The 12,465-nt window shown below is 36.5% G+C and overlaps 1 protein-coding gene across 3 annotated transcripts in view; it reads left to right on the top strand.

The window, feature by feature from the left end:
- The window catches only part of ZNF644 (zinc finger protein 644), a 101,669-nt gene that overhangs the window by 24,586 nt on the left and 64,618 nt on the right, over positions 1-12,465 (top strand). For 2 of the 3 annotated variants that reach the window (XM_035018064.1, XM_035018065.1), the window contains exon 2: positions 10,080-10,140. The exons of the other annotated variant lie outside the window; for it this stretch is intronic. In XM_035018064.1, the coding sequence (XP_034873955.1) occupies positions 10,097-10,140 (44 nt within the window). In that variant the 5' untranslated portion in view covers positions 10,080-10,096. The remainder of the gene's footprint in view (positions 1-10,079; positions 10,141-12,465) is intronic. 3 annotated transcript variants of the gene reach the window in all.

The following is a 12,465-nucleotide window of genomic DNA, read 5'->3' on the forward strand; positions in this document are numbered from 1 at the left end:
TGCATCTTGTACATCAGTGTTGAATTGGGTGATATTTATGTTGGACTGCCTGATACTGTCCTACTGGTCTCTGAGACTGTTAATTTTTCTTCATTTTACTTTGTTTTCTGGACAGTGTTATTGCCATATTTCAAGCTCACTAATTCTTTGCCACCTCTAATCACCCCCTTCAGTTGAATTTTTTATTTCAGTTATTTTACCTTTCAGCTTTCTTTTTCATGGTTTCTCTCAATTCTTTGAGTTTATTTTCTTTTAATATTTGTAATATAGTTAGAATAGCTGTTTTGAATTCTTCATATGCTAACCCTAACATTCAGGGTGCTCAGGATCAGTATCTGTTGACTCCCCCTTTTTTCCTGAGTATGGATCACAGTTTATTGTTCTTTGTGTATGATACAATTTTGCTTGAAAACTGGACATTATGAATATGTTTTAGTGACTCTGGTTTCTATTCATGTTCTGGGAATTGGATGAAATTTATATTCTGATTTTGACGTTTGCCCTGTGATTTTCTTGCTCCTAGGGATTCCAATAATTTCCACCTGTTCTCCTGGGCTTGGGTTCTGTCCTCAGTCACTTCAGCCTTATAAGGCTTCAGCTCCCTATTGCCCAAACTGTGCACACTTGAGAAATACACTCTGTTGAAAAAGCATCAATAGTACAGCTCTGTTTTTCAAGTGTAAAAATACTGACCTCTGCTAACTTTTTCTCCTTGACCCTTTCAGTTGTTCTCTGTGCATACATAGTTTATCAGTCATCCAGTGATTTGGGCAAAATTTATACAGAGAATTTTTGTTTGACTGCTTCTCTGGTTCTCTTACTGCCATGTTCTTTCATTTAAATTCCATTTAAATTTTCAGCTGCTTTTCCAGGCTTAAATTCTGAGCCCTATGGTAGTGTCTTTTTCCAGAGATGATTTTCATTTGCTTGTGTCACACCTGGGGTCTCCAGCAGTCTGGGATTACTTTAATTAAATTTTAGGGATTGAGTTTTTTTTATTTGCTCAGCTAAATGTCTTTAGGTAGGGCTGCAGTACGTGCAAGGACTTGTTTACTTCTGGCTCACTGGAGGTTAGTCCTTTGGGGTCTCAGCTGAAATAGTGGGCAGCATTTATATGGTTCCCACCGTTTCTGAACCTTACATTCCCCTTTTAGTTCTGTTAACTCTAACAATGTTAGAAATAATGATCAGTTTCTCAGCTGCCTCATCTGGATTGGCAAAAACCCCCAAGGCAAATCATCCTTGGGTGCTGGGTTGTTTTCTGTTTTTTGTTTTTAAGATTTTATTTATTTATTTGAGAGAGAGAGAGAGCGAGCATGAGCGAGGGTGAGGAGGGCAAAGGGCAGAGGGAAAGGAAGAAGCAGGCTTCCTACTGAGCAGGGAGCCCGATGCGGTGCTCAATCCCAGGACCCCGGGATTGTGACCTGACCTGAAGGCAGCCGCTTAACCGACTGAGCCACCCAGGCCATCCAGGGTATCTGTAGGTTTCCATCCTGTCTTAGATCCTGGCCTGGTCATTCTTTACTGTTGTGTTAGCTTTTTGGTGCCTTCAGATTGATTGTTTTTAATATTTTGTTCAGTTTCTCTAGTAGGTTTCAGTAGGAGGATTGAGAAATATTTACTATTCTGCTATTAACTGCAATTATTTCAGGCATGTTTGGATTGATAGGTGCATATGATATTATTGTGATAATGTTTATATCTCGTGGCTTGGGTTTTTTCTGTGGTGACTTCATTCCTAAGTACGTTAGGAGGTGGGCAGAGATGGCTGCCTGACACATATAATTCTCATAGCTGTTATTTCCACTGAAGAGTATACCTTTCCTAGTACTTGCAGACATCCTGAGAAGAATTTTTAATTTCCCACTCTAGCCCACGTTCTCATCCATGAATAAATTACTGTGGCTACCTGAGGAATTCTCATCAGCCTGGGTGTCACTTGTTCATCCCTCAGTTCAGGGCCCTATAATTGGTACCACTTTAACAGTTGAGTAAGAGTGTTTTATTAATGGGCAGTCAGGGTGCTATTAACATAAATAAGAAAAGGAATGATAGCAGATTGCTCTATAATAGTTTTCATCGATTTTTGGAGGATCCTGAAAAATTTCATTATATGGTTGAATCTAGTAAAGCTGTCTAGCAACAGAATTTCACAAAAAATAATAGTGACTGGTAACATTACTTATAAAAATGATTTTGCTCGGTTTATATGTCTCTTGAGATTGACAAACTGACAAGATGTTTTGTAGAGTCACTGCTAATAAAACAGTAAAATAGACCTCTATGTCTCTTTTTTCCCTTGCCTTCAAAATTAAGATCTAGACCAATTGTTAATCTAAAATAACTCTTCTAGGGATAAGAATAATTTAATATGGTATCTTTAGGATAGAGTTATATCAGTTAGCTATTACTGTGTAACAAACTACTCTAAAACCTGGTGGTTTAAAACACATTTATTATTAAAACAAGTCTATGAGTCAGCTGGGCAGTATTTCTGGTCTTGGCTGGGCTCATTGATGAGTCTGCATTTAGCAGCAGTTCAAGAGGGTGGCTTTGCTTCTCTTGGCTGGGTTCTCTAGGATGGCCTGTGGTGGGACATTTGGGCTGTCTTGTTTCCTCCAGCAGATTAGACTGGGTTTGTTCTTATGGTGGAGGCAGGATTCTAAGAGCAGAAACATGCAAGGTCTCTCGAGGTCTAACTCAGAATTGGCAAACTGACATGCATTGCATTCCATTGGTCTTCCTTATAAGGAAGCCTAGAGTTAAAGGGCAGGGGAAAACACTCTCCCTCTTGATGGGTGAAACCCCAAAGCCTCATTGCCAAACGCATGGATAATGGAGTAGAATTGAATTGGGGCTACTTTGCAGACAGATTTTTTTTTTTTTTTTAAGATTTTATTTATTTGACAGAGAGACACAGCGTGAGAGGGAAACAAGCAGGGAGAGTGGGAGAGGGAGAAGCAGGCTTCCCGCGGAGCAGGGAGCCCGATGTGGGGCTCGATCCCAGGACCCTGGGATCATGACCTGAGCCGAAAGGCAGACACTTAATGACTGAGCCACCCAGGTGCCCCATTGCAGACAGAGTTTTGATTCATGCTGTAAAATTAATTTCTGTGTTCTAGGGTGAGCAGTATTCTATTTCAGTAGGAATTGTGTTTGAGTACAGAAGTTTAGGCAAGTATAAATTGAATACATCAATCTGTTTGAAGGTCCAGATGACTCTAGTTTACTTGTTTTGTAGGATATATCCTATGACATTTTGGAAGCATTGCTTGTGCAGTGAATTACCAATTGTAGAGTAATTGTAGTACCAGTGGTAGATGTTGAGAGATGATTCATTTTGTGTCTGTTCTTTTTTGGTTATAAATGACAGTATTATTTTTGTGCTCATTATTATTACTCTGACTTCTTTATTTTAAGATCTCATTGTTTTCCCAAGTTTATTAATATTTGTCTATTGTGATCTTACGCAGATTTGTTGAAGTATAACTGACATATAATCTTATGTTTTGTGTATATAATTTGAATAGATTTGATATCTATATATACCCATGAAACCATCACCACAAACAAGATAGTAAACATATCCTTTACCCTCAAAACTTTCCTTGTGCCCCTTTTTAATTCTTTCATACTTATTGCTCCTTCCCTTATGCAGTATATAATCTTTTTGTCTACATATTTTTCACTCATCATAGTTATTTTCAGGTTCATCCACATTGCATGTGTAATTAGTTCACTCTTATTCCATTATAAAGTTACAGTGTAAGGGTTCACATGTCTGTGGATGTTTTTTCCTTCAGCTTTTGGCTATTACAAATAAAGGTGAACATTTATATATAAGTTTTTATATCAACATATGCTTTCATTTCTTTGGGTAAATACCTAGGAGGGTGGAATGCCTGGATCATACATGTAGTGATGTATATTTGACACTTCAAGAAATGGTGAAACTTTTTACAAAGTAGTTGTGCCATTTATCTTCCTGTATGATTGTATGAGAGTTTCAGTACCTTCACACATTTACCAACATGTGGTATGGTTGGTCTTATTAATTTGAGCCATTCTTATAGTTGTATAGTGATAACTCATTATGGCTTAAATTTGTACTTTTCTAATGACAAGTGATAGTGTATTTTCATGTACTTAACATTCATATATCTTTGGTGAAAGATTTCACCAAAAGATTTGTTGCTTCAAGTCTTCTGCCCATTTTGTGATTGGGTTGTTTTGTTTTAATTGAGGTTTTAAAATGGATTTATTGAGAAATAATTGACATGTAGTGACGTACACATATTTAAAGTGTACAGTATAAGTTTTGAGGTATGTATACACCTAGGAAGCTATCACCACACAAACAACATACTGAATACATTTATCACACCTGAAAGTTTCCTCATGCTACTTTGTGATTCTTCCCTTCTGAGCTACATTCCCCTTTTGGGTCTTTCTTTCAAAAGTGTTTAGTCTAGGGTTACTCTAGTCAGTGCTACCTGAATTAAGAGGTTTTCCACTCTGTCTGAAGGAAACAGGTCTTATTTTTGTCTTTGTTTGAGACTAGGGCAGTAATCCTTGTCATCCTTTTGAGTGGCTCTTTCCTTGGTCTTGGGTTTGTTTTAATAATACTTAATGGGTGTTCTCACTCTGTGCAGTTGTCTTCTCTCTAGTACTTTGCCCTGCAGTCCCTAGCTGTCTTAGCTTTGGACTTCCAATTCAGTCTCCTTAACTCAGGGAAACCGCCAGATTCTGCCTGGGTATCCTGTCCCCAGGTGAGGGTCTGTAGTAAGTTGGGATTGTTGGAGGGTTTACCTCATCTGTTTCCCCTCTCTTAGGGTTCAGCCTCTGTATTTGCCTGTCTAATATCCAAAAACTGTCATTTCATATATAGTTCTGGTTTTTTAGACTTTTCAGATGGAGGGCAAACTCAATCCCTGTTAATCCATCTTGGCCCTTGTATGTGTTTTTTTTTTCTTGGTACTTACATATTTTTTAAATGTTAAAAAAAAAAACATTAAATTTACCATCTTAACCATTTTTAGTGTACAGTTCAGTGGTGTTAAGGATATCACATTGGGGGCGCCTGGGTGGCTCCGTCGTTAAGCGTCTGCTTTCGGCTCAGGTCATGATCCCAGGGTCCTGGGATCGAGCCCCGCATTGGGCTCCCATGCTCAGCGGGAAGCCTGCTTCTCCCCCTCCCACTCCCCCTGCTTGTGTTCCCTCTCTCGCTGTCTCTGTCTGTCTCTCTCTCTGTCAAATAAATAAATAAAATCTTAAAAAAAAAAAGGATATTCACATTGTTGTGCAACAGATTTCTAAAACTGTTTATTTTGCAAAACTGAAACTCTGTACCCATTAGACTCTAATTTTATCACACCCTCACTTCCAACCCTTGGGTAACAACCTTTTTACTCTTTTTCTGTGATTTTGACTACTATAAATACTTCATGAGTGGAATCATACAGTGTTTGTCTTTTGTGATTGGCTTATTTTACTTAGCATAATGTTCTCAAGGTTCATCCTTAATGTGGCTTGTGATCGGATTTCCTTATTTTTAAAGGCTGCACAGTATTCCATTCCAGTGTTCCATGTATATACCACATTTCCTTTATTCTTCTGTCAATGAACTTTCAGCTTGCTTCTGCCAGTTGGTTATTGTGAATAATGCTGTAAATCTGTCTTTGAGATCCTACTTTGAATTCTTTTGGATATATACTCAGAACTGGGGTTGCCGTATCATAGGTTAATTCTATTTTTAATTTTTTTAAAGATTTATTCATTAGAGAGAGAGAGAGAGAGAGCGAGCATGTGTGCAAGCAGGGGGAGGGGCAGAGGGAGAAGGAGAGGAAGAGGGGAAGCAGACTCCCCGCTGAGCGCGGAGCCTCACATGGGGCTTGACCTCACCACCCTGAAATCGTGACCTAAGCTGAATCCAAGTGTCAGACACTTAACCAACTGAGCCACCCAGACACCCCTGTAAGTTAGATTTTCATAATTTTGTTTTCCAGTTTGGTCATTGTTAGGATATGGAAATGCAGCTGATCTTCACATGCTCATATTCTGAAATTTTGCTAAAATCATTTATTAGAGTTGTTTTTTTTTTTTTTTTTAAGAATCTTTAAGATTTTCTACCTAAAAGATCATGTTATCTGCAAACAGATAATTTTACTTCTTCCTTTCCAGTTTGGAGATCATTTGTTTCTTTTTTCCTATCCTTTTGCCCTGACTAGTACTTAAGTACCATGTTGAATAGAAGTAGCAAGAGTAGATATTCTTGGGGTGCCTGTCTGGCACAGTTGGTGGAGCGTATGACTCTTGATCTCGGGGTTGTGAGTTAGAGCCCCACACTGGGTGTAGAGATTACTTAAAAATAAAATCTTTTTTTAAAAAAAAGAGGAGGCATCCTTACTTTCTTAATCTTAGAGGAAAAACTTTCCATCTTTCACTATTGAGTTTGATGCTAGCTGTGAGCCTTTCACATGTGGCTTTTATTATGTTGGGGTAGTTTTCTTCTATTACCAGTTTGTTGAGCGTTTCTGTCATGAAAAGGTGTTGGGTTTTGACAGATGCTTTTTCTGCACCGATTGAGATGATCATGTGGTTTCTGTCCCTCGTTCTGTTAATATGGTATATTACATTGATTTTCATTTGTTGAACCATTCTTGCATTCCAGGAATAAATCCACCTTGGTCAATGTGTAGAATTCTTTTAATGTGTTAAGTTTGGTTTTTAATATTTTGTTGAGGATTTTTGCTCAGTATTCATCAGGTATATTGATCTGTAGTTTTCTCATTACTCACCTAGACAGTATCCTAATTATATTTTTTAGGTGTGGATTTAAAAAGTACTTCCTATCAAACTACATTATAAATTCCCCTTTAAAAAATATAGTGTTTACAGTGACCTGGTTTGACTCTGGGGAACAAATGTAATTACAAGTGTTTTTTTTTCTCGGACTTTGAAATATAACTGAAAAGAGCAAAATAAAAAAGAACTGAAGTCAAAGTTAGTTACTGTCTTTGTGTGGTGTTTATGGATTGCGGTAAAGTATACATATAATGTTTAACAGTTTAAGCATTTTAACGTATAGGAAAGTGGCATTAAGTGCATTCACATTGTTGTGCAAACATGTATATCCTTTGTATTAGTCTGCTAGGGCTGCAATAACAAAATATCACCGATTTGGTGGCTTGAGCAACAGAAATTTATTTTCTCACAGTTCTGGAGTCTAGAAGTCCAAGATTAGGGTGTTAGGTTTATTTGAGGCTTCCTTCCTCAAGGTGGCTGTTTTCTTTCTGTGTCCTCATGTGGCATTTCCTCTGTGCATGCATCCCTGGTGTCTTTTTCTTCTTATTAGGATGCCAGTCGTATTGGATTAGGGCCCCATCCTTATGTCCTTATTTAATCTCAGTTAACCTTTTTGAGGGCACTTTCTCCAGATGCAGTCACATTGGGAACTAGGGTTTCAACATATGAAGAATCTGTTCATAGCACCTTTTATGTAGTGCTTCTGGCTTCCTAGAGAACCTGCCATCATCAGTATATTCATTTTTTATTGTTGTTCTAACAAATTATCACAAACTAGGTGGTTCTAAATAACAAACTTATGTTTGACAATTGTGAAAGCCAGAAGTCTGAAATCAGGATCACTGGACAGAAATCAAGGTGTCAGCAGGGTTATTCTCTCCAGAAATTCTAGGGGAGGATCCATCCCTTGCCTCTCTCAGTTCTGGTGGCTACAGACATTCCTGACTATGGCTGCAATCTTCAAGGCCAGTGTTTTCAAATCTCTCTCTCTTCTGTCTCACGTTCTCTGTGTATAGTCAAATTTCCCCATCTCCCTCTTTATAAGAATACTTAGGGCCCACCCAGATAATCCAGGATAATCTCTCCATCTCAAAATTTTTTAACTTAATCACATCTGTAAAGACTTTTCTTTTGGGGGGAGGGGTTATAGAAGGTAATATTCGCAGGTTCTGGGGATTAGGATGTGGATTCTCTTGCAGGGCCATTTTTTTTTCATCCCATCACACTCAGCAATTCATAGTAGACTTTTAGTGTTCTCACTTTGATTTTTAGTTTAGCTTGTAATAGGTCACAGTATCCAGTCCTGGGTAGGTAAAGATTGGTGGCATTGGGTGGCTGAGAGAATATTCTCATCTCTTCTAGACATTATGCAGAAAACTCCAGGTCTGCAGTTCCTAGTGTGTGGTCCTGGAACTAGCATCACCTTAGGAACTTACTAGAAATGCAAATCATTGGGCTCCAACTTAGAATTACTGAATGAGGAACTCTGAGGGTGGGGGCTAGCAGTCTGTATAACAAGCCCTCTGGGTGATGCTGATGTGTGCTAAAGTTTGAGAAACACTTGGCTAGGTTGTTGACATTAGTATTAAGACCATATTCACCTTCTTCTCTAGCTCTTTTTTGCTTAAGTCTAATACTTCAATGAGTCTAGGATTTATAGTCCACAAACTTTGTTTTCAGTAGGGATGCAAACATTTAGTACCAAAATCTTGGTATTGATGATCAGTGAAATTGATTAATTTACTCAATAAAAGTTTGCACCGGGCTGATTTTTATCGTTGTCTTTTTTTACTTAGATGTAGTTATTTCATAAAGTAATGTTACCAGATTCAGAAGGGATATGGATTTTTTTTCTCGAGTCCTGGAAATGTGAATTAAACTCATTAGCCTGAATTTTACTTCTTTATCTTTTGTATCCCTGTGTACATTTTGGGATACAACACAAAACTTCTAATCTTTGATTCAGCCTGCACTGTTGTACTTTTACTATGTGCCTGCCACCCAGTGAAAATGCTGAAATGAGATGAATGAATTCTTGTCCTTCGTGTCCATACTGTAGTTCAGGAGACACATAAGTAAACAGTTGATAATAGAGCTATCAAACAGTTATGCAATTGAGAAACACCATAGTGGAAGAAATTGAAGAAGGATCTTTCAGGGTGACTAAGCTAAATATTACAAAACTAGTAAGAAAGGTGTTAGCAAAGTTAAAGAGAGAGAAAAGGTAGGTATAGTTCACCATGTGAAGCAGCGTGAAAGCTGAGAGGGCATGGGGGCTGTTCTGGGAGTTGAAGGGGTTTAGTATTAGAAACCTGGAGTGAATGTGAGAGTAAAGATTGGGGATAATTGATAAGGATGAGATCATTGATGAGTAAGTACTGTTGAAGGACTTGAAGCGTAGACGTGACATCCTCACAATAGCCATTGCAAAATGATAACTTACATGATTCTGGGAAGAAGAAATTTGAGACGATAGTCTGGAAATAGAATAGTTACAGGAATCTAGGTGAGAATGGCAGTAGGTATGGTGGTGCCATTTTTTGTGAATAAGAATTCAAAAGAATAACAAGCTAGTTTCAGGCTGGGGAAGGAGATTTGTAGAATACAGGATAAGACATACTGAGTTTTTAGAATTTGTGGAATGTGATAAAATTAGGGGTAGGTAATTTTTCAAGTCAATTTTCAGTGGAATGTTGGGGTAGCTGTTACATTATACTAGATTGTGAATTAAATTGAGGAAGCAGGAAAGTATCAGTGTGTACTATCCTCTAGAATAATGGTCCCTGGCATTTACTAAGTACTTAATCATTGTTAGCCATTTTTATATTTACTGTTAGTATATACTTTCATGCCATCTCATACTGTATTTTTTTTCTTCAGCTTTTTGGTGTACTTTTTGGTATATATATATATATGTATATATATTTAATAGTATTAGATAAACATCTAGATAGAAGTATGTGTTTTATTAACAAATACTGATTTTAATTGCTATACTATTAAAATTAATGAAAAGTTACTGTAAATTTTTTGAAAGAGAACTAGAAAGTTTAAGTTTCTCATTTGAATAGATTATTGTTCATAAAAACATGGTACTTAGCAAGTTTGCTAAAAGTTTAAAATGGTCATGTTTTAGTTGAACCACTTTTGGATACAGGTTATGTCAAAATAATTTGATTTGCAGTTTTTAATTTCAAAGAATAAGTGTATGATAGATGTACTTATTCATACTTGACACAAAAACTAAATGATGGTCTTTACATGTATTCTTTCAGGTTTGAGTTAATTTCGAATGAGATTGTTTTTGCAACGAGATGTTAATAAGACAAAATCTAGGTAAGTAGAAGACTACTTTGTTAAATGTTACATATCAAAGTAGGAATAACACAAAAAACTTGTGTTTTAAAAATGTGCCTTCAAGTTCAGAATTAATGAGTTTTTCAATAAAACTTCAAAATATGAAGAATTGGTTTTGATGTACTTGCTCCAGTTGATTTGGTGGGAGTAACAATAGAGTCATCAAACTGTGGAACTAAATTCTTAGTTTTCCTTCTTTTATGTTGAGTTTAACTTAAGTATGTAGTTTCCCGTGACTATTCAACATGTTAGAAAATTGAGTTGGTGGTTGGTTTAGCTATTCAGAAACCAGTTCAGTAAGAGATTTGCTGGATGCTTCAGTGTTCTCTTAGTTGATTATAGTGCTTGAGTAGTTTTTGCCTTTGCGAATTTTACTTTCTTATTTCTGTTAATGAAGCACTTCTATAAATTGATTAAATTTGCCAAATTATGACTTCTTTATGTTAATATAATGTTTGGAATTATAAATGATTGTTTCACTTTTTTTCTTATGAGTATCTCTACTGAATGACTTTTCTAATTTAGCATTCTGATTTGCTTTAATATTTTAAAGACTGTTGACTTTCAGGAAATTGAATTGTGATCATGTACTTTTTTGGTCTGATATGTGAAAGAGGGTTTTTTAATAATATTAACTGTTGAGATGTTTAAAAGATAGACTTACTATCTTTTGGCAAGTGAACATGGTTTCAGGATATAAACAGATTAAAAAGAATACTTAAATTGTAGTTAACTTGGTCTTTCTCTAATCTAACCAGATGTTTCAGCTGTCAGAAACTTGCTGATCTCAAAGTTAAAAAAAGAAAATAAAAAACCTAGAATGAGAAGTGCTGTAGTTGAATAATATGTAGTTAAACAGTGTATTCTCAGTAAGTGGTTTAGGCATAGTTTGAAGGAAAGTTTCCCTTTTATTGCTATTATATAATAATAATTGTAGTGGTAGTGTGAAGAGTACTTACTGTGCTCTGTATTGTGTTAACTGCTTCTCATGCCTTGTTAATCTTTATAGTACTTTCTGTAAGGTAGGTACTGCTGTGTAGAAAATTTTTTTTTTTTTTTTTTTTTGGTTTATAGTGAGCTATTTCTTTTCTTTAGGACGAGTACATTATCTTCACAGCATTTATAAGGAACACTTGTCTATATATCTTCTTGTAGGGAAGAAGAAGCTAGACTTTTGTACTTAAGGTCTTACAGGGATTTTGTTTCCTAATTGAATATATAGTGTGTTAGAACCTTTATTCTGATTTCTTATAAGTCAGATATTGCTTAAGGGATGACACTGGTTTAACTTATTCTGACCCTGTTCTATCACAATTATGCATTTTTTCCTTTTTTTTAATAAGATATAACTTACATTTTTATATAAATTAAGTTGTAACTTACGTATGGTAAAATTTAAAGTATAGAGGTGAATGAGGCTTTTACATACATGTTCACACATGTAACTACCATACAGATCAAGATGTAGAACATTTTCATTGCCCAGAAAGTTCCTCAAACTCTTCCCTTTCCAGTCCAATAGCCTTTTCCCCCTGAGGTAAGCATCTTTCTGAATTTTATCAGCATAGCTTAGTTTTGCCTGTTCTTGAGTTTTATATATATAGAATTATATAATATGCACTCGTTTATATGTCGCTTTTTTCAGCCAACATACATCTTATTGTGTGAGTATCAGTAGTTCATTATTTTTTACTGCTGAGTACCGTTCCAGTGTATGAACATGCTACAGTTTTTTTATGTATTCTCTCTGTAATTTTATTGGATTCTCCAAGTCTCTGACCTCACTTTGCAGCATTCTACACTGCTTTCCTTCCTCTAGTTGTCCCCTTTACTGTTCCCTAGCACCTGCACAATAAAATGTAAACTCCGTAACATAGCATATAACAGTTTCACTGCAACTATTCCAGAATGTCTAGAATTACCTTAATAAATGAAGTCTGATGTTTCATATATTTAGTTTTAGTCCTAATTATATGTTGTCACTCTTCCCCAGCCTCTCACCTTGTCCTTCCTCTTGCTCATCAGCTTATCTCCTGAAATAGTCCATCTCAAGCATTATCTTATCCTTTGAGCCAGACCTAGTCATACTGTAGTAGAGTGTTTTCTTTAGTGGACTGTGAGCTCTTTGAGGGTAGACACCATCAGTGTCTTACTTATCTTAGTAGCACAGTGCCAGAGTACTGTGTGTACTTAGTGAATGTTTGTAAAATACGGAAAAATGAGGGACGCCTGGGTGGCTCAGTCGTTAAGCGTCTGCCTTTGGCTCAGGTCATGATCCCAGGGTCCTGGGATCGAGCCCCGCAT

Source organism: Mirounga leonina, unplaced genomic scaffold, assembly GCF_011800145.1.
Source record: "Mirounga leonina isolate KUSES-001 unplaced genomic scaffold, KU_Mleo_1.0 Mir_173, whole genome shotgun sequence".
Lineage (NCBI taxonomy): Eukaryota > Metazoa > Chordata > Mammalia > Carnivora > Phocidae > Mirounga > Mirounga leonina.